The sequence below is a fragment of the Gouania willdenowi genome, chromosome 14, assembly GCF_900634775.1.
Source record: "Gouania willdenowi chromosome 14, fGouWil2.1, whole genome shotgun sequence".
Classification (NCBI taxonomy): domain Eukaryota; kingdom Metazoa; phylum Chordata; class Actinopteri; order Blenniiformes; family Gobiesocidae; genus Gouania; species Gouania willdenowi.
Genome location: NC_041057.1, coordinates 27,356,190 through 27,379,339, shown reverse-complemented (window position 1 = coordinate 27,379,339; position 23,150 = coordinate 27,356,190). Strand labels below are relative to the sequence as shown.

Sequence of the window (23,150 nt, the reverse complement as noted above, 5' to 3'; positions counted from 1 at the left end):
TGTTATGTTCTCCAGCATCAAACAAATGGTAATAGTTAATCTGAAAAGCCTCACAACTTCAGGGAAAACCTGATTACTCATTACTAAAGGCCTCAAGCTGTATTAATCCTCTCTGAGCTGTAGTAGTGTTACTACACAAAGGGGATCAGAAACAGAACCGAGTGCGTTGATGTAGAACAGACACTGTTGGCGTGCTTTAATGATGTAAGCATGTTAGTGTCATTTGTTCTGGTAGTAACAGTGCTTATAATTAGCTTTGGCCTTGGGGTAGAAAACAAGAATCAAACTGCATCCGTGTAGTAAACTGTCGGTCACACAAAGGCATCATTTATTTGTACGCCTGACAGTCACCCAGTTTTAGAGCAAACCACTCTATTTGACACTGATTAAGGGCTAAACTGGTGTTGTGTTCACCCAGGGCTGTACGATGTCACATAACGTCCTTTGTTTGTGTTCTCAGAGAGAGACCTCAACCTTCTATACATGATGCTAGTGCCAGCCACTGCTCGGTGTAATGAGCCACTACGTCTTTCTTCCATTACAAGTCCATCTACTTAGAATATTATAGCACCAGAAACTGAAAGTGGCCACGGTTATATGTTTTTTGTAATTCAGAATGAATATTCCGAATTTAATTATTCTGAATTAAAGTGTTCTGCTTCGTGTTTACATGTAAATCGAGGTTTATATGGAAACATGTTTATTTGCCTTTATTTAATTCCATTTAGGTCTGAGGGTTGTGAAGGGTTCTGACTGGACAGGGGAGAACGTGACGGGAAAAAACATAGAAGACCACATAATAAGAACTATTTTCACATTTTATTTTGATTGTAGTTTTGAAGCAGCAGCTCGACAATAACATACTGTTTCACTTTCGTCAGCTGAGCAGGAGAAGGGAGATAGAAGACCGTACTTTTGGCTAATTATAGCCAGCAGTTAATGCAAATGCAACACTTGTGCTTTGGGTGGCCATCTTGGATTATGTCATCACCAGCTCATCATCGCGACAGGACGGGCATGCACAGAACGACCGGAATTAATTTAAAGTGGAATGAACATTCACAAGATCGAGGAATTATTCAATTCGGAATTAAAATCAGAATAAACCGGCATATTCATTCGGATTTACATTTAATTGGGAATGGCCATTTTGATTTGGTATTAAGTGTTTACAAGGTTAGTTTAAATGGTATGTTAAGTAGAGGTTTAGTTTATTCAAACAAGGTTTTTCAGGCAGTTGACAGTTGAAACATGTCAGGAGATAATAATTTCCTGAAAAACCTTGTCTGAGTAAACAAAACCTCAACTTAACATATTCAAAAAGAAGACAAAATAAATCAGTTTAAAGATGATTTAATTTTTATTCTGAATTAAAGGGGAATTACAGCTCTCATGTAAATGTGGCCATTGTTATGAAGTGCAGTCAGAAACTGTCTCCTTCAGTCAGACTCCTTTTATCGTCCTAATGATTTATTTAGTTTCAGCAGTTCAAATGTAGTTCAGTCATTCATCCTGCCATTTTTAGAAGTGACGGAGAAGCTTGATGTGCTTCTGGTGCACTGATTATAGACATATTTGGACCTGAACAATTCATTTGAAAAATTAATGGGTGCTAACACTTCCTCACAACTAAAAGATAATGGCTTTAAACTTTCCTGACACTTTCAAACTCAATGATGTTTACATTTTCAAGAAGGGACGATAAGGTTCTAAAGATATGAATTAACTTATTTAATTTTATCAATATGCTTTTAAACACGTTTTGTCACAATAAATAGGTATTTTGCAGTGACTTACACAAAATAGTTTCCCTCCCTTTGTGAATGAAAGTGCAAATGGAAGAAATCATAGGCACCTTACTGTGTTCAACATGTGAGCCAAAGTTTTATTGCAAATACTACACCACTGTATTTCCAATTTAAGATGTAGCTTCTTCACTAATACACAAACAAAGTTAGCAGCAATACAGAAATCAGTCAGGCTCCATCCAAACAAGCAGCTGAGGTAAACTTCACCCAGTGAGGTTTAAATCAAATAAACATTCATAAATAAAAAGTGGCTTTCTGTCTCTTCTTTTCATTTTGTGTTCCTGTGGTTGTTTCTTATCCATCATGTTTGTGGTTGTAAAGATGGTGGAGAATAACAACGATGGGCAAGTGTAAAAGAACCGGGTTCAGCTGGTCAGGTCACCAGGAGTGTTTTTCCTAATCATGGAAAAGTAAGTGACAAGCATGGCAGAATATTGAGATGTTTCCGTATTTGATTAAATTCGATGCAGTGATGCAGGGTGGATAAATTGATAAAATCCTCAGTTGTTTGTACTTTGCAGAGCACTGACGGTGATGATGATCAGGTTCTTTACAACAGAAATGTTTTGTCTTCTGGAGGTCTCTCATCAATTTGTTTCAGAAAGGAAACAAGTAGGTCAGATCAGACTGGGACCAACGTCTCCATCAAGCTGGTCTCTGAAGCGGTGGCAGCAATATTCAGGGCAGAACCATGCACAGTAATCCTCTCCCTGCAGCAAATCAGATGTTGGAAACTGTTGGTTAAAAGTGAGATAAATATTGAATATAATAAACCAAGAGAGCCAGATGAAGGAAAGACATACTGTAAATAGACTTGTGTTATATTTGCAGCAGTGTTGCTGCCATGAGATTACTGAGAGGACACCCAGCTTTGTTTTTAAGCGCCAACATTCTTATTGGTTTTCCATTGTGCAGCACAACAGCCTGCGGAGGTTTTTAATTCAATCTCACATAAAGCCTTGCAGCAAAGCCTCAGTGTTTTGTGTTGACTGATAGTCACTTCTTAAGCTCCATTACACACGCTACAAAAATCATGTGACATTTTTGTTTGAAGAAAAATCTGAAAGTTGTTTCCCAGTCTTTGAGTCCCTGCACTTCGTATATTTGATCATGCTACTGCTCAAAGGAGAGCCAGGATTGTGTTTGATGGGCTGTCTGACAGCTGTTGCTCACAGGCCCCGCCCCTTTCCCGGGGCTGTAGCACCGTCTTTTTTACAGTGTATGGTCTGGAGGAGTAGAAGATGGAATTAGCGACTTTTCTGCTTGAAAGGTAATTACTGCTGCTTGATTTACATTATGTTTGATTTGTAATTGTTACACTAGAACTCTGTAGTGCATCTGTTGTTCATGGGCGCGCAGCAGCCTCCGTGTGGCTGCTGTAAGTGACACGGTGTTGTTGTAGCTGCTGCTGAGGTGTGTGCACATAGAGAGAAGCACTGCAGTAATATGCTTTTAACAGAGCACGTTATATTACTGTGATGTTGCTGTCAGACTAACGTTAGCTTGTTAGCTCCTCTGAGGGAGGGACTTTGGAAAGTTTGCAGGCAAGGCAAGAGAGCAGCGGGGAGGGAGGGGAATAGAGGGGGAGAGAGGGATCTGAAAGTCGCGGACTGCACCTTTAAGTGGTAAAATTCCATCTGGTCAGGCAACGTCTGATTATGAAAAAAGTCCCGCCTGTGAAACCTTGGTCTTAAGACTGATAATATATCAATCAGGGTTGGGGTCAATTATAATTGTAATCGCATAATTGATAATTAATTACAATTACGGCATAATTATAATTGGAATTGTACTTGAAAAAATGTTTTGCTGTCGCAATTGTAATTGAATTGTAATTGAGTTTAGATCATTGACTTTGTAATTGTAATTGGCACAAAAATTCAATAAAAACTCTATGGCTTACACATACAGTATCAGATAGCACTCACTGCTAGTGCTGTAGTAGTCAAGACTTGGGAGAGGTCTTGGGATCGAGACCGGTCTCGAGACCAAATTTTAAAGGTCTCGTCTCGGACTCGGAAGCATTTTGACTCGGTCTTGTCTTGGACTCTGAATTTTCCCTCAAGACCGTTCGAGACCAGCACTAATTCCTGATATTTTTAAACTTTTTAATGTGATAATAACAAGGAGAAGAACTGGATAAAACAATCCTTTATTCATTCTTTAATCCACCCCGTATAATGACCGCAACCTTCCTTAATGTGACTGAGTGATGTGTGTGTGTGTGTGTGTGTGTGTGTGGCTACGGTTTCAGTTTGGACCGCGGAGCGGAAGGGAGATAGAAACTAATCACCAGTAAAAATCTCAGTAAAACTTTGTGGGGGGGCATTTAAAGTCTCTAACAACGCAACTCCACCCTCGCTGCTCCCGCGGCTGGTAGATGCCGATTTTGTCACGGGGAGGTGGGCGAGTAGATTTTTACAGCAACCGCTCAATCCACCGCTTTATATTAAGACATCACTACAAACAACAGACTTATGGATCTACAGATCACCCGCGGTGTCCGCCATGTTGTAAACAAACAAAGCTGAGCTGCTACGGGAAGGTCAAATGTCATCGGCTGCAGGTCCTTTAAAATTTTTTACTTTTATTTTATTTTGTAAACCTTTTAATTTTATATGACAATTTTTTATCATTTACTAGTCACTGTGTTTTTGGCACTTAACATATGTGTATATTATGTACATTATATTAATTATTTTATTTTTTTGAATGAATTTGGGAAGACTTAAATGAAAACTTTGATCACGTAAACGTGCTGAATTTCCAGCACGTTTACGAAATGGACTTTCATCCCTCACAATCACATTTTAATTGGACTGTGAATAAGATGCAGCTCTTATGTTGATGCCTGCATGCACAAACACAGACAGATTGGACACCCCCCCATGTGCACTGTGCTCAAGTGAGAGTGAAAAGACTGTGTATACAAGACGCTTCTGTCACTGCCTAAAAAACTATCACCATGTGGAATTTCAGTAATGTGCATTTTAAAATCTCTCCTATTACCTGAGTCAGATGGATATGTCATATCTCCACGGTGGAGTCTGTAAATCCCTTCTTGCCCTCATTAACCAGCACAGGCTTCTCGGTTCGTGTGTGCCACACTAAAACCTGCAGGAAGAGAAGCAGAAGAACCGACAGTAAGTACAAGAGAGGCTAATGGACAGATTTTTGCCTTAAATCATTGGTGTCAAACCCATTTGAGTTCAGGGGCCAAATACGGAGCAGTTTGATCTCAAGAGGGCCACTGATTATATGTGGGAAAACAAGTAATTTCAACATTATTGTGCCCTAGTTTGCACTTGTACGTATACATAAAATACAAAATATGTAAGAAACCAACAATATCCAAGCAATAGGTGACGGATATCAGTCCCAACAGGGTCTTCACTTTAAATTTCCTAGATTTGTTAATCACTGAAAATATTACATAATAATATGAGGAAAATTCTTCGCAAATATTGTTGAGTTTCATTTGCACTGTGATTTTTGTTTTCTCTGTCATTTTTACTTCCTCCTGGGGGTCGAATTGGATGCTCCAAAGGGCCGTATTTGGCCCCCGGGCCTTGAGTTTGACACATGCCCCTTAAATTGTAGCCTGGTGATATACTGAGTCATAAAGACAGGCGATATCTAGAGATGGATCAGAATTTTACTACAGGGGAGCATTTTAAAACACTAACAGCGCCCATTTCTCACCTTGGTGCAATTATCAGCTTTGGGCTCCAGATCACTGAGAGTCACCAGCTCCTTTAACAGGCTGCTCTCCTGATATCCTCCCTTCACCCCACGTAGCTTGAAGTATGCCTGAGGTTTGGACAGAATGAGGTGCAGGTTCACTGCGAACCCTGCCATGTCGATGGCAAAGGGCCGGTGGGGGTCAAACACGGTTTTCCAGCCATACACCTTACCCAGAGTATTTACTTTGGGGGACTCGAACCGCAGACCACCCACAAAAGCCACAGGCCACACGGACACTTTTTTAGTGAAACGCATCTGTGGCATGCAGACAAAAGCAGAGATAATGAAAAGTTAATGTCAATATAAAGCGAATAAATTAGAATTCTAATTAGTAAGTTTTAGATTGGCAAACAATCTATAAAGAGTAACTAAACCCCTGCTTTCTGCTGACCTACCACTAGGGGGATATACAAAAAAATGCCTTGATTATGGGTAGGGCTCCTGGAGCAGTAAGACACACCCAGTCAGGAAGCCGGTCAGACCTGCAGTGACAGAGCACTGTCTTTTCAACTACTACATACAATAAACAGCCCACAAGCATAAGTACACAGCAAACACAGCCCCGCAGACGCTATATCGCTCACAAACAGCCCCTAATCTACTCTCGCCATGAGCCTCAGAACGCCGCCTCACACACACGCATATAAACCAGGAAGAGGGACACACAGCAACAAGAAGTACATCTATGTTCGCACGCATGCGGAGACAGACGGGGATACGCACACAGTGTGTCTATACATACACACAGAGCTTGATGAAATCTCTGATTAGGCTCTTTATATAGAAGCACAGAGTCAAAAACATTCTGCAGCAGAGTACAGCTTCACATGGAGCACAGAAACTCTCCTCCCTCCTCTCAGCATAGAAGGGGTGGGGCAGTTGGCAATGCACGATTGTCACAATAACCTGTCTCAGCCAATTGCAAAATGCAATTGTAATAGCCGGCGTTCAACCCTTAGAGGCCATTAACTCTGACATTTTACAACTAAATACGTTAAATTTAAGTACTTTTACTGAAATGTTAAAAGTTAGATTAGGATCAATCAACAGCACTACTGAGTACCCAAATACACATGTATTCAGCAGAAAAAAGTCGGTTTGGGGTTTAGTTAGTCTTTAAGGTGTCATTGATTCAGACAAACTTTTTCTTAGGAATCTTCTGATATGTGTCCTTATGAGGTCTTTCTGGATGTGACCAACTTGACAGTTCTCTCAGGCTGGCCATGCCCCCAGTCTCTGGAGAAGACCTTTGGGCAAGGGATGGAGGAACACTTCTCCCACACCTGGGACTCTTTTCTCCAGAGACCATCGAGCGACAGGGGGGCATGGCCAGCCTGAGAGAACTCATAAGGACATGAGAAAACTATAAGTAGATGCTTCTGAGGAAGACTGACAGTTGGCAGTCGAAACATATCAGGAGATCAAAGTAAATTTCCTGAAAAAAGTTGTCTGAATAAATGAAACCTTAACATATTATTTAAAAAAATAAGAAAAATGTAACTTGCTGGAATTAGACGCTGAAAATACCACAGCATTTTGCTCCCAATTCTAGTTTGTAGTATTATAATTTATTAAATTCAAGCAACTAATCCAGATGTAAGGCTCAAAAACCCCAAAATGCAATTCAATTAGCAAAACAAAGCTTTTTATACTCAAATTATTGCCTATCCCTGATTGGAAGCACCAAGTAGCCTACCTTGGAATAATGTGATTCATACAAAGTGATATGGCATAAGACTACTAACCTCCTCAAACAGCTCCAGACTGTACGTGTTGTCGTCATCAGCAAAGTAGACAACTCCAAGCCGGCTGTTATTCACACTGGAGGCCTCTCTTAGCCACCGCAGGGCCAAGTTTCTCTGTATAGTGCCTCGTGGTATTCTGGGATCCCGGGTGTCACCGTGAAACTTATAATTCCTGGGGGTCTCCACGTTAAGGTGCGTGTAGTTTAGCCCCATGTCGTGGAGCAGGCTGCTAACCAGAGCTGTCTTCTTCTGGGAGTCCTCCACCAGGATCCAGTGTAAATTGGGAACATGGAGCAGAGTGTTGGCCAGACGCGTTAGCTCTGCTTTCTGCACCGGACGACTGTATGTTGGGGTGACAACATGAATAGGGGGCAGGCTGTCGGACCAGGGCGGGGGCCGACTGTAGACATATTCTTTACGCAGCACCTCCAAAATGTCCTGCTTCTGAATTGAGCAAGACTCTTTGACAGCAAATGTGTTTCTGGAGTTGGAGTCACCGGTCTGTCTGACATCTAACAACCAACGAGACAAAACAAAGTGAGTTTCTGTGCCACAGTCAGAATCTGCACAGTGTGAAAACTGATTCAAGTCACCTGTGTCGCAAAGTTAGAAAATCAGAGGTAATTTCTTTGGTATTACTAAACAATGGCTTGTATAGAGGTTTTGCACTGACTTTATTGACACCATGTGGGTTTTGTTTATGCTTCCATCTTGGACGGCATCAGCATGTCAGCAGACCACAGTTCAAGTTGTGACTGTGATCATGATTGATAAATGAAGCCACATTTAACAGGGTTTACACTTTTAAGTTCCTGTATACTAGATCCACCTCTGAATGCCTAATTGACCAATTCAAGCATAGTTACACTTTTATCACACTCAAAGCTCTCAAGTCTCACGCATTGGGCGTGAGGCACGCATTTCAACCTGTTCACACGCCCATGTATTTCTCACGCAAAGAAATTACCAGGATAAAGGTGAGTTCACACCGAACGCAACTGAAGTGACTAGAATACTGGCAACATTGGTGTGGAGTAGCGGTGCCTGGCTGGGGGATGCTTGGGTTCGCCTGCTTATTGGTTCGTGGCTGGCGGGGTGGCCCTGCTTGGGCGGTTGATGGCGTCCTCTCTTGTCGGGGGGGCGGGGCCACCTCCCTGTTGAGGGTGTTGTATTGTGGCGCTGTGCGGGCCTGTGCTGGCCCTGGTGCGGGCTTCTCTACTGCTTGGCCGCTCCCTGTTGCGGTGAGGCGGACCGCTCTAGGCCGGTGTGCGGCGGGGGTCACTCACAGGACCGCTGGGGGATGTGGCAGGGGCCCGGCTGAGCCTGGGGGTTGGGGGGTGCCACCCTGCTCCGTGGGGCCAGCATGGTTCAGGGGTGCCGCGGGGTGGGTCTCCGGCTGTTGACTAATTTTATACTGTTACAAAACAGCCAACAGCAAAAAAAAAACAAAAAACAACCAATTTTCTGACCCGCTTATACTTTTCAGGGTTGCGGGGGTCTGGTGGTGTCATCAGGCGGTGGTTGGCCTTCAAAAGCAGTGGACCAGAAGTTATCCAGAAGAAATAAACAATGTTGCTGGATTGAGTCTCCCCCTAACCGACATCACTGTCCTTGAGAAAGACCTTTAACACTCTCCCTCACAATGGTTGACCACTTTGGCCCTATTCCCTAAAAAGAAGTGTCTGAAAGTTAGCTGTAACTTCCCTATGGAATTAAGTTACACACAATCATATTGTACAAGTTTATATAACCAAATACGTCAGATCCTATCTTGCTAAATATGTTACAGTTACCTTTACAAATCTAGTAATCCTGAACCATGAAATATATGGCATATATAAATGTAGTTTACTAAACACAATTGTTTCTCAAAGTTGGATATCCTGTTATCACGCTAACTTCATGTATTCAGTGTGTCCTGTACTAACGTCTTACAGGGCTAAATCACAGTAGTAACTTAGGTTGAACACCTAGCCTGGTTGGGAGTAGAGTAGGTTTTGTTCTAGCTAGGATTTGAGTGGGTATGAAAGTCCCGCCTCCTGACCAATCAGGTCTCTTGAAAAATGACCTGCCCATTCTGAGAAGATCCTGATTGCTGTGCGGATTGGACAGCTGCGCTTAGGAAAGAAAGAATATTGATGGGTAAATGCAATCTTTTCATTTACCCAATGACATCCTGTAGGAAAGATATAGATTTACATCTGATGGACTGATCTACAGTCAGCTGATGAAGCCTGTGTTGGACACTCTCTGTATGCACTGTCAGCCTCAACACACAGAAACATACTACAGTGAAACAATGCACTCTCATTCTAGTGTGTGTGATAAATTAAGGAGGACTACCTGAATAGCAACTTGTCTATGTTGTAATAAAGTGAAACTGCTGCAATCTCCGCCCCGTTTCACATGAATGCGCAGGTAGCCAGGCTGAAATCACCTGGCTGAAGTGAATGTGTTTAACAAGATCTTGCAGACTTAGAAGGTTTGGTTAGGAGGAGAGATATCCCGGATATACTTATCCAGTTTTGTAGTAAGGCCCAGACATGGTAAAAAAATAAAATAAATAAATAAATATTTTACATTAAATCAATACTTTCCCAATTTAATTAGATTCAGCCAACAAGCATTTTTAGTGAAAACACATTAACTTTCATGGAATTTCATATTGTTTAGTTTACATTTTTATAAAGTGAAAAAAATCATAATTCAAAGCAGCTTCTGTGCACATCTCCCACTGCCATTTAGAGCGTCCTGACACAAATGCCGCCTTTAAAGCACAAAAGCCAAGCCTCTTTTTCTAGCTACAGCTATGAGTACAAAAGGAACAATAAACTCTTATACCTCAATTGTGTTTACTTACCCTTTAGTGTAGTAAGCAGAGGAGTAAAGGAGCTTTGGTGCCAAACAGTGATGAGTAAAGTCCAAGGCAACACGATCAGTACAATGGCAGCGATGTCACGTCTCTTCGGCATCTCCAGTATCAAACCCAATTCATTTCATTACCTGGTATCAGACAGAAAAATATCTTAGAGAATCGACCAAAAATCATTAAAGTGGTTTATCCATTTGTATTTGATGGTGTCAGGGCCAAAATTGTTAGTTGATGTTTATTAACATATTTACTCATAGACCTTATTCTTTTTAAGGCTTTAAGTTGAGACTTTTCATTTCTGCTGTCTCATGTTTTCTGCTCTCTTCTCGAGGTCAGCTTCCCAAAACACATTTTATCCCTCAGACACAGAGGCATCACACAGTCACATGCCTACACACACTCACATAGTCACACATACACACCCAATACACATCCATTCATACACACAAACACCATATACGCACATACCTCCAACACTCACGACAATCAGGAGATACCAGAGAACTGGTTGTTTTGACCCAAAGAAGAAACTGTCTCTTTTCACCCTCCTCTATCACCTCCACCCTGTCCTTTTTATCTCCTGGGGGGAGGAGGGAGGGGGACTGAGGGGGAATATACGTGATGAGTTAGAACTGTGTGCCACTCGATCATCGGACGTCCGCCCGGGCGGTCACTAATTTTGTCCATCTTTGTACTCTTTTTTACTTAGTTTTATAATAAACCTTTTTTATAAGAACATCAATGCCTCGCCTGGACTCCATCACTCAACCAGAGCAATAAATCATGTCTCCAAATGAGGTCAACCGCAAATTTGCCGTGACAATGGAAAAACCACAACAACAACAGGTATTTAATTCAATGAAAATTAATTACTGATAGAGTATAGTGGCTGTGGCTTGCCTTTGAAAGACTTGCAGTTTGTTGGTTTAGCATCCTTTGTCTCTACAGCTATTGGTCCATCACAACTCATGAACTGTATTCTGAAGTGAACATACTATTAAACACCAGCCTTGTGTAGTTGTAAAGCACAAAAAGAACAGAAAGGCTTTCTATTCAGAGGCAGCTTATTCAGAACAGAATGTAGGTCAGAAATGGTCTGGAGGATTTTTTATTTTATCTTGTTTAAAAACATAAGGCAGTGCATAGAGAACAAATGAGCTGAAGGTTTAAAGAAAGGTACAGTGTGGATAAAAGGGCCAGGCACTCTTTGAAGCTAACACTATAAACCAATAAACTTCATGAATGGGGAATTAATAGGAAGAATGTTAATAAAGAACTACCATCTTTAATGTGTGTGTTACTTTCAATTTAGGAAACTAGTAGTTTTCAGGGTGGAATTGAGACATGTCAATGTGTTTGCAGATGACAGTGTGATCTATAGTGAGAACAGGGAGGAGGTGGAGGTCTGCCCTGGAAAGGAGAGGAATGAAGACATAATTCATGTCTTTGGACAGATGAAGATGTTAAGCTTCTGTTTCATAGATATGATCAGGAATGATTTCATCAGAGGGACAACACATGCTCCTGTAGATTTTTTTAGGTGAAGTCAGAGAGATCAGACTGAGATGGTTTGGACCTGTATAGAGAAGGAACAGAGAATATATTAGTAGAAGGCTGCTGGGGTTGGAACTGTCAGGCAAAGATGATTTATGGATGTAGGGAACAGACAAAAGGAAAATAAGAAGAATCAGAATCCTTGTCTGTGTCAACAAAACAGTCACCTTCACTCTTAGTACTAGATATGTCAAAGTTCAAGTCTTCATCTTGATGGCCCATCACAATGTTCTCCAAATTTTATGGTTGGTATTCACCTTCATTCCACAGAGGATGAAGTCCTCTCTGTGGAGACCCACCCATGACTTGGAGAATATTCCATGCTTCCATATGGAAGCTACCTGGTCATTCCAAGGACATGCTGTTTAAAAAGTTTCTGACAAGGGGGAGGGTTGATATGTCAACATTTCCTGGGGTGGACCTTCTTTCCTTTTGTTTGCACCATGCATTGCACAGGGGAATGTCACCAGCAGATTGATCAGGTTGTCCGGTACATCCCAACTTTCAACAAGCTTTGCAAGACTGTTGAAGGAGTTTGGAACTTTCAGCATTTTCTTCAGTGGGTAGAGTTTGCCTATATTATGAAATGCACTAGCCGGTGAAGATATCTATTAGTCTAGCCTTGTTGTCTTGTTGGAGCAAAGTGCAAAATGAATAAAGAAAATATCAGAATCCAGACTTTTAATGCAAACATTAATGTAGTTCCTGCTGAAAGCACATTTTGTCTAGAGAACACAGAATGTTTGTATCTTGTTGAGATGATCTAAGCAAAGGAACTTCCACTTTAATTGTCATCCTACCATTTTCTGATAAGAGAATATATAATTTCCTTCAAAGCTCTCCAGGACCATGTAGCTTAGGAGTATTCATTGTCACTCCAAACACTAAGGAGAAGTTTCATGGGTAGGTCTCCCAAGAGAGAGGACTTCATCCTCTGTGGTATGAAGGGTGAATGCCAACCATCAAATGTGGAGAACATCGTGCAGGACCAACAAGATGCTCACAACATTGAAGACTTGGACTTTGACATCTCTGGGGCTGAGAGTGACTGCTTTGTGGACAAAGCTATTTTGATTAAATAAATAATTATCTTCACGTAATTTTATTTAGAAATTGGACTTCTAAACCTCAATTCTGGAAAGTAAACATCATTCTGGTTTGTTGAATGTACGACAAATAAAATAGCACAGAGAATGTGTGTGAGGAAAGATTTTGTGCCTTGAATAGTGTAACTGTGTTGATATGGATAATTTTGATAACGGTCAAAGTTTGTGCCAAACATGTGAAACATTGAAAGTAATAAGCTTTAATTTGATATATAACAATCTTGTTTTGCATATTTTCTGGATGCAGAAGTAGCTAAAAGAAAAATGTGTTTTGTCTGTAGTGATTAAATAGCTATAAACAGCGTTTTTAGGGTCATATTAGAAACATCATAAAAACCACAAGTGGGTATGAGTTTTTTTTTCTTCTTACCACTCAATAACATGATCAGGACTTCCAAAGGGTTGAGAAAACTCAAGTGTCGAATTGTTGAGGGGGGTGCATGGCAGGCTATCTGGGCTGCCAACCTAAAAGGTTGTGCTAATTACCACGTGAGGATTAGTTTTACAGGGTTATGACTAAAAGCCCACTAAACAATAAAGATCAGCAGAATGTATTACATTTCAGGTCAACAAGTAATAATTGTCAAAAGCAGATTTTGAGATCCTGTAATTTTTTTTTTACTTTGAAAAAAATCCTGATACTGACTGTTTTTTAACCTCTACAAAGAATGTGAGCAGGTCAAGAAATTAATTTGGTTGGTTCTGATGTTAAAGCAACTGTATCAAATGGAAACTTGCATAAATCATGATTTTACTACAAATATGAAATTTCAATATTGCTTGTGTGCAGGTAATTCAAGTTTTTTTTTTTTAAAGAATAACATTGAAAAAACTGTCTACATTGTTAAAAAGACGACACTGACAGAAGGTGCTTCTTCAGCCTAAACAATGCATTGAGTGAGAAACTTATTAATGCATGTGCAGTTTCCACTGCAGCAGTGGTCAATAATTTCTTAAACATCTCCTCTCATGAAATAACTCCAACATGCAGCTTTTATTTACACAATTTCACTCCTATTGGTCTATTTGAGCTGACCATTACTGACGATATTTTATTAACACAACAAGCAACACTTTGAAAGTCTTTAAAGTAAAATAGGATGAATTTGTAATTGCTTTATTGTAATGTAATTATAACACACCAAATATACCCAAAACACACGTGTTGTTCATTTTTATCTTTTCCTGTTACAGACATTTTTCTGCAGTGAGATTTTACTAGAGGTCTCAACTATCTTTGCATATTGACTTGATATCACTTTTTGAATGAATGTCATCATAAATAAAACATCAGTGAATTCCAACTACCAGCTTTTAATCCGTTATGTTAAGTGTGTCTAAAGTCAGACACTGCATAATTTAGATGCCTCCTTGCTCCAACATTGAAGCAGTCATCAATAAGCTCTGTAGATCATTATTACTAGCTACCCATTGTAATTTGGTATGTCAAAGTTAGACAAGACATCTAAAATGTTCTGGAGCAGTTCTCAGGATCAGGCATCAACATTGCTAATGCTCAATAAATCTGGATATTGTGGTGTTGTTTTGCTTTATTTTTAGTTAATTAAAGGTATATGAAAAAATACTTTATATTGGTTTTGCTATAGTGATATAAATCCCTTTAGCCTCATTCAGAGTTTCTGTTTCCTCCCTTCCTTGCTGTTCCACATTTTGTAAAAAGTCAGCTCCAAACGGGCGAGTTGGATTTTTGTCGCATGTGACATCACATCGCGGAAACTCCTCCTCCTGACAATCCTGACTCTTCCTACCCTATAAGAATGTGAGCTCCACCCACATACACAAAATGTGTTATCTGCGTTTAACCCTTCCCCAAGGAGCAGTGGGCAGCCACAATGTAAAATCCAGAGAAGTTCCATTTTTAGTATCTGTTATACCGCCTTGTATAGCCTTTGACTTGATCTGACGTGTTTGTGACCCAATGCGATGCAACGGTTGGACAAAACAACTGATTGTCACCTTAAATGCACTATTCCTGTAGTTAGAAGAGACGAGGAGGAGAAGAAAGTAACTTAGAAGCTTAACACTCCAGTGTGTGTTTGACACAGATGACAGCATGTGGACGGCTGTCATCTGTGTCATCTGTGAGGGGGAAGATCTGCTGGCATTATTGGTGTGAGGTGGTGGTGCCTGCTTATCGGTCCGTGACTGGCTGGGTGGCCCTGCTTGGGCGGTTGATTGCCTCCTCTCTCGTCGAGGGGGCCGGGGCCACCTCCCTGTGGAGGGCGTTGTATCGTGGCGCCATGTGGTCCTGTGCTGGCCCTGGTGCGGGCGCAGGCTTCTTTCCTGCTCGGCCACTCCCTGTTGTGGGGAAGCGGGCCATTCTGTGCCGGTGTGCAGCGGGGGTCGCCCCGTGGACTACTGAGGGATGTGGCTGGGGCCCGACATGGTTCGGAGGGTGCCGCGGGGTGGGTCTCCGGCTGTGCTGCTTGGCTTGTCATTGGGGCCCGCTTGGGCATGGCCCTGCGAGGCCGGGGTCTGCCGCCTCGGGGCTGCGCATGCCGTATGGGGGTCTGGCTAGGCCTTTGGGAGGGGGGCTGACTTTAGCAATAACTGAGGCTCATCGCACAGGCGGCATCAATAAAAGGTGATCTGGGGCGCTCTTACAGCGTCCCCCTGGTAGTTGGTGGGGGGCCTTAGGGTTGGGAGTTGGGGTCGGTGGTTAGATGTGCTGGATCCTTGGCTACAATTAAAAGAATAATGAAAAGTCTAAATCATATTTTTGACTTAATAAACACTGCTGGTTTTTTCTCTGTTCTCAACTTCGGAGACAAACTTGAGGGTGTTTATAGTGTAAATGAGATTATTACAGTTCTGATTCTTTTATTTATGTGATATAATGACCCCTGCGGCTGAAATAGTTGCGTTTCAACACCAGAATTAGAACGTAGCGCACGCCATCTGGCGGCTGAAGAAAGAAGACAATACAAAGAGCAGTGGAAAAAGGCTGCTTGCATTGCTACAGAAGGCTGAAAGTTATGCCTTATGCCATGTGGGAGGATCGAGAGATAACAACTGGACAAAACCCATGGGAACGAGAGTTCCGGGTTCTTCTGCTGGGAATCTTCGTGCTTGTAAGATAGCCAATAAAAGGCTGCAGCTGCGTCAATGATCTCAGGCTGAACACTGGTAGCAGTTATCTGCACAAACAATAACAATGCACAACTACAACTTCACTTTTCACTCTCACTTTAAAATAATCAACTCTTCCCCACCCTTTCCATTTCAAACCTTGAATCTCTCCTCCCCATCTACAGACACGCCCACTCCTGCTTCTGCATGAAGGCCCCAAAACAGCCTGTTTTTTGAAGCGTCATGAAAGTGACTTTTCGAGGCTAAAACTCCAGAAAACAGGCGAGTTTGGGAAAATAAACCTCAAATATTATGTTGTTGGAGTTTTTAGAACAAACTAATTGACAGTAAAACTTGTAAGCTTGCAATTTGTTTTTTTGGTTTTTTTTGCAACACGTGATAGAGATGTATTTTGATGTTTCTAAGTGTGAGACTTTGTGTATGCCATCAATGTCCTCTGTATGTAAGAACTGTGATGATACCTGGCTCAATAATTGGATAGTTTCTAAAACAGAGCTAAAGATAGAAATCCAGGACAGGAAATGTTTTGGCATCAATACATTTTTGTTTGTATTTTAATGTTTTCTAATTCTAGGCTGGTGATCATGTTTTTTCTTGGTATATATTCCAATTACTTTAAATAATCTGAAATAGATGAGAAAAAAAATTATCAGTGAATTATAGGTTAAAAAAATTCCCCAAGAAAACACTTAAAAGGCTGCAGCGTGACAGATAGAATATTAAGGCAAAATAATCTGTCAAATAAACTCCAACTCAATAAAACATTGGTATTAAAAACATGGCCCTTTTAGCTTCCAACCCTCCCACGTACACTCTACTCTAATTAAACATCCCCTCAGCTTTCAGTTGAAAATATACTTGGGTTTAGTGATTATAATGATTGCACCATGCACACCTTTATCCTTTTCTCCATTACCGATAAGCCTTTTCACACTCTGGAACTGCGCATGAGCAACCTGCGGGGTCATTGGTTGAGAGGGATATAAATGTAAACAAGCTTGTTTACTCTGTTGATGTTTCAAACCTAACAGCATTTGTAATGTCATTCCAGAGATCGTTAGTGTTTTAATAGTGTTTATATTATTAATATTACACATATTCAGACTTGAGGAGGTGTCCAAAGTTTTCCGCTGATGCTGATTTCGACCGATCCGAGCACTTTTAAAAACCGATGAGAGCATCAGTGTGGTAGCTAGGGCAGTCCCCTCGGGGACTCGCTTCCACCCCAATGAATGAAAACCCCAACTACCTGGGTCTCCAGCGGGGGATTAGGGCTCTACCCGGTAATGATGCACGTATCCGAGCGCTTTTGTAAAACCGATGGAAGAAGCAGTATTAAATCGACAGCCCTCCTCTGCGTCCACGTTCCTCTCCCATTGATGGGACTCTGAAGGACAAGCCCAGACTTCCATGGTCTCCAGCGGACTCTACCCAGGAACGAGGCACATATTCGGACTAAGTGAGACAATGGCTTTCCGCTGATCTGAGCACTTTAGTAAAACTGATGTGAGAAACAGTATCAAAGCGACAGACCTCCTCTGTTTCCACATTCCTACAAGCTTTTAACTTTTGATTATGTATTTTTTGAATTTACTTTATTGTTGTATTGGTTTTTCTGACTTGTGCAATTGTTTTAACAATCGTAAAGTGTTTTAGAGTTTTTAGAAAAGAGCTATAAATAAAATGTATTATTATTATTGATGGAACAAGTAAGATTTGCGAGTGTGAAAAGGACATTATGAGTTCTCACTTTGAAAAGGTAAATTTACAAGGTCCACCATTCACTAACCAGGTCCATTATTATTATTTTTAATTCAATTTACAAATTTGAAGGAAGTGCACATGATGGACAGGTTGATAAGTGAACTGGAGTAACGCCATCAGCTGAAACAGTTTAAAAGTCAGGAAAAAAAGAATTTTCAGCTTGTGTGCAGCATTAGCTTTAGCAGCTAACTCGGTGTTTATGCCTCGTAGACCGATACCACATTTACGCAAAAATTATTTCAAGTAATCAACGCTCAAACGCGTAAAATAAGCTAGATCTCTGTCAGACTAGCTTCCTACATCATCAGCCATGGCGAGTTTATCCCTCTTGACCTTTGACCTAATGCAGAAGAACTGCACCAGTTCGAGAGTGTGAAAAGGCTTGTTCTGCCATACTGCTGTTAGCATAGCGTTAGCGTCGGATGAGAGTACACTTCTGGGTCACATACTTTGGCCAATTGGTAATTGAGAAAACGACTAAAGGTGTTCGTTTTTTGTTTTTCGTTTTCTGTACGGAAGCAAAAAAGATTGAATTTGAAAAACAAGGCATTTTCCTTTGTTTTGTTTTGATTTTGGAAACAAATATCAAATAATGAGTGTTTTTTTTTTTCATTTTTATGTTTTTGTTACATAATGAAAAACGAATGAACGAGTTATACACCGATTCAAAAAGCAGATTTGTTTTGTCTTTTCAAAAACATGCCTGTCAGTTTGGTGGGAGTTATTGATATACCCATAATCAGCTGACCTGGGAGCACTGAGGGGGTCCCCCTGGAAGAGCTGGAGGAAGGGTCCAGGGAAAGGGAGGTATCTGCTGAGACTGTGGGTCACCTTTTCAAATCCAAGCTGGGCCATCACTGTGGGATGTTGAGCAGGTCCTTTAAGCTAACTGCTTGTCTTGGATAAAAGCGTCAGCTAAATGAGATTGTAATCTTGTAATTTTATATTTTGAAAGGTTTAAAAGTGTGGCCGCCTCGTTCTTACAGCGGAGCGAGACTGTGCAGCGTCTCTGCCGTACCAGGAAATAATGCTGTTTAGTCATTTGGTCTATGAAACACTCAAAATGCTGACACTTTCAAACTTATAAATACTGTAGGCTATTGGAAATTGAAAAATAAACCATTTCTAACTATATTATAATTAAATTATAATTAAAACAAAAACTATCTGCCACTGCCATTTCCATAATGTGGAGAAGCGGAACCTGTGCAGGTTTTCCTTTATCCCAAGTTCCTCCCTAATGTTTTTGAGTGTTTTGCCGCCTGCTTCAAGGCAATGATGTGACTTTGGTTGAAGGTGATACTCTGACAAAGTAGACTTTTAAAGCATTAGGTACAGGAAATGATGACATAACCATAAATCAATGCAGGCGTATTAATGCCCTTGGCAGAAGGCAAGTGCTGATGGACACAGACACACGTCTACATCACACACCATTCATCCTTTTATGAACCATCCATCTTATTCATCAGCCTTATTCAGACTCTCTTTAGAGGAGCAGTTGGTGCTGAGCAGGTTTCTAATGTTTCCTATTCACAACTTTGAAATGATAGACCTGAGCTGGATTAAAGAGCAATGAATGGAAAGAGGATTGGTCTAAGGTCAGTCACCACTTTAAAAAGATTGGAACTTCCTCCCCATCCTGTTTGGATCTTACTTCTCTGCAAGTGAAAACTATAAGTACTTCTGTCTCGTATCGGCCCTCATACCTAGTTGGGAAATCCATAGTAATATTGTTTGTTTGATGACACACAAAAAAACAGAGGCTACTGCTTCCATGAGACTGATCTGAACTGAGAGCAGCAATGACGTGAGACAGGCTCGATCCAAAATGATGCACTTATACAGAACTGTGTTACATACTGGGGTGACAGTACAGTCATAAATTGTTCCTAGTAAGGGCCTGTCTTCATACCTTTGCATCTTTCTGAGTGTGTCCAATCTCCCACCAACTCCATCAACTCCGTGTCTGTCACTGAAAACTGTATCGAGGGTGAATCCTCCCGTCAGAGCTGGTCCTCGTGTCCTTTCAGCAGGAGGCAGACACTGTAAAACGTAGAGTTGTGCAGACAATGAATATACAGTAAATATTAAATCTCTCCTGCTATTGAAAATGATAATCGACTATTTTTGTGTATAAGCAGTCATTCATAGTATCCTTAAGCAGTGCAGGTGTAGAATAGAACACGTTCAGGTTTTTATAATCTTGTCTTTAAATTTTTCATTAAAAACTTGTAACAAAATCTGGGAATTCTTATACAATAGAGCCTTAGGATTTTAGGGATAAACATTAAAATATTGCAAACGTTATCAGAAACTTGGATGAAATATATCAGACCTCTGCAGCTATAAGTGAATATTACTATTAATTATGGTATTGTTGACTCCATGTTAAATCCAGTATGGTAATAAAGGCAAACATGTAAAGTACTTACAGAAAGTCTATACTCCTTTGTGCTGGTATTGTTCCTGAGACCTGGAGCATCAGTAGAGAGGAGGAAACACTGTCAGTGTGTGTGGTGGACTTGTGAGTTAGGCTAACAGCCGGCAGATTTGGTTCAGAGCGTGCGGTGTGTGCCATCCAATCGTTGGGTTGGGTCGCCTCCTGAGTCCAGCCCCTGTACAGACAGAGGAGGTCATCCCTCTGGAAGAATGCTGCCTCTGATCACAAAAACAAAGGCTGGGATTGTCAAAGCTGACAGTAAAGGGACAGGGCAGAGAGAGGAACCAGGACAATAGAAGCGCAGCCCTGTAAATAAGATTTGTTCTTGGTGATGAAGCTGGACTTGAAAACCAAGAGAGCCATGCATAACGCCGGGATTGTTTATCCAAAGCATAAACAACCAGTCACATGGTCTCCTTTCAGCCACTAAGGACATTTCTATTTACTTGGCTTTCATTTCCTGACAGACATATGAAAGGGATGCACTTTGAATGAGACTCCCATGCTTGAAAATTCCAATAAAAAGAAGAAGATGGTGCAACCAATATGACTTTAGTCTAATAAACTCTCCAGATGGAGAGGAGGAGGCAGAGCAGCTCTTATCAGTAACAGAGGAGCAGAGCAGAGGAAGATGCTTGGATGGTGACTGTGAGCTCCCAGTTTGGATATAAACTTAAAATGTTGTCAGTTGAACTATATTAATACCTGAATATATAAAGACGTTCTTGCTGCATATTTGTTATGCTAAACAAAGACGACCACAAAGAACTGTTTAAAAATACCAATGCTTCAGTTTCAGTTTATTTGTTTGTTTCAGTCTTACAAAAAATATTCAAACATGAATCACAATTTTAAAATATATAACAAGACTGAAACAGGGAGAAGCAATAATGTTTATATATCCGACATAAAAAAACATTCAAGTTTTCTTTTCCAATAACATATACATACATTTGAGTTGCCTTTTTTCAAATAATGCATATGAGTACAGACATCTTTGTTTTACTACTAATCTTGTTTTTGGAAAAATAAACATAAATTGATCTCTTAGGCTGTATTTGCTGATCTGTAGTGAGAAGTATTTTTGAATGCCTTCTGTAATTATTTTTGCTTTGAACATTATCTGCATTATTTTACACTAAATATCTTTCTCAAGTTTTGATTTAACAAATAATGGATGTGTGTGGTCATAATATTCTGTTTTGTTTATCAATCGTACAGTCTCTCTCTCTCTTTTTTTTTTTTTGCAATAAAACAATATAATTTTTCCTGGTTTTAAAAGTGGTGTCATATAAGTCATAAATGTCATATATGTCATAAATGTCATATATGGCAGTATCATAGTACAATAAATTGTAAACAAGGAGTTGTTATTTAGTAAATCTTTTGTTTTATACATAACATACCAAGTTTTTTTTGAGACGTAATTGATAATTAATTACAAATATGATGTAACTATAATTGTAATTGAAAATACAATTGACTTTGTAATTGTAATTTGCATGGAAATTCTATATAAAAAAACAAAAAACTGCTAAGCTACTCAGCACCCATGAATGTTTGAGTGACTGCAGATTAACTGCATGCTTTGATTGTAGTCCAAAAATTGTCCCTTAGCTGCAAATATCTGTAGAAATCCCGTCTGCCCAGGCCATACATCTCACATATGTCAGTGAAGCTGAGGAATGTCTTTTTTAATCATTTTACACAATTCCACGGTCTGCCCATTGCTTAAACCCATGATCTAATGTTTCTGGTTTAAAGTCTGGGTTGTGGGCCGGCCTTCGTAGTATTTTAACCTTGTTTAAAAGTTGAAAGTGTTTGATCACTTCCTCCCAGATATGTATAAGCTGACTTGGTGTCTTAGCCTTTCCCCAGTGACCTATAAGAGTCTGTTACTGTGTCTGTTAATGATGTCTCTAAAGTCTTCCATTTGGCTTATGTATGATGGGTTACACCAGGTTTTTTTTACGTACTGACAACCCCAGGTGCTATTGGTATGTTTACCGACGTACACGTATGTAGCATTTTAAGATTTGGGTTAGGTTTAGGTTTAAGCTAAACTGGCCAATGAGGGGCGCTGCGTACGAATAAAATGTCAGTATATTGCTACGGCAATCGTACGGATAGCCACTGCCATAAATATAATCTGCCATATTGTGTTTACCAGCTAAATTGTGGTAACTATATCAAACATCACTGATTTCTTTATGTTTCTTGTCAATAAAAATGCATTGAACTTAATATTATTTACTCCGAGCTGTTTTGTAATCTATTACTTTCAATCAAGACCTTATTTTAAGTGTATTTTCACAATGGTCATTAAATCCTGATGGGAGGCAAGGAGTTATGCACGTTTTCAAAAAAGTTTCAAAGACTTTTTGCATAAAGTTCACCACACTGACAGGTAGTAAGTCAGTGGTTTAGGATGGACTAACGACTATATCGTTTATGAAAGCAGTAAAAGTCAGTGGTTCGATCAGATTGTGTGTGAGTCACTGACTGATCCAAAATGACAACTACTTGGGAATAAATGCTTGTTCCATGTCAACAAACAGTGCATGATACCCTTTAAATCCAGAACAGACCAGGCAATTTATCTGACTTCACCAGCCATAAAAAGTTACTATATCGCCTTCATTATTCCTCTACAAGCCTTTTAGCGCTTGACTGCATGGGGATGAAAAAGGATGATGAAGATAATAATGCTGCACGTACAAGGAAAGACGACGAGGCACATAAGCATTATAGAAATAATGGATATCTTCCAACCGATCTATTGCTGCTGTGTCATGCTAATGTGAGTCTGAAGATTACAGAAGTTTGTCTTTAAACTCTCTCACGTGCTGCAGAAAGTACGCATATGTTGCCAACATTCTGCTGTAACAGTAACACATTCTAAGATGGGCAACTTTTATTGGATTTTGATTGGATGGTCACTTTATGTGAATTTACATCAGAATTTAGAATAATGACCAATCTAAGCATTAATATTGTGATTTT

General features: G+C 40.3%; 1 protein-coding gene across 6 annotated transcripts in view; it reads right to left on the bottom strand.

Annotated features, from left to right (window-relative positions):
• Nucleotides 1-1,986: 1,986 nt before the first annotated feature.
• Nucleotides 1,987-23,150, bottom strand: part of b3gat1b (beta-1,3-glucuronyltransferase 1 (glucuronosyltransferase P) b) — a 31,143-nt gene continuing 9,979 nt past the window's right edge. For 2 of the 6 annotated variants that reach the window (XM_028466437.1, XM_028466438.1), the window contains exons 2-8: nt 20,140-20,365; nt 19,620-19,750; nt 10,158-10,300; nt 7,298-7,809; nt 5,511-5,807; nt 4,818-4,922; nt 1,987-2,518 (exon numbers count right to left, since the gene is read on the bottom strand). In XM_028466437.1, coding sequence (XP_028322238.1) covers nt 4,836-4,922; nt 5,511-5,807; nt 7,298-7,809; nt 10,158-10,269 — 1,008 coding nt within the window. In that variant the 5' untranslated portion in view covers nt 10,270-10,300; nt 19,620-19,750; nt 20,140-20,365 and the 3' untranslated portion in view covers nt 1,987-2,518; nt 4,818-4,835. Of the gene's footprint in view, nt 2,543-4,817; nt 4,923-5,510; nt 5,808-7,297; nt 7,810-10,157; nt 10,301-19,619; nt 19,751-20,139; nt 20,366-23,150 lie in introns of all 6 variants that reach the window. The other 4 variants (XM_028466441.1, XM_028466440.1, XM_028466439.1 and 1 more) reach the window with 3 other exon arrangements.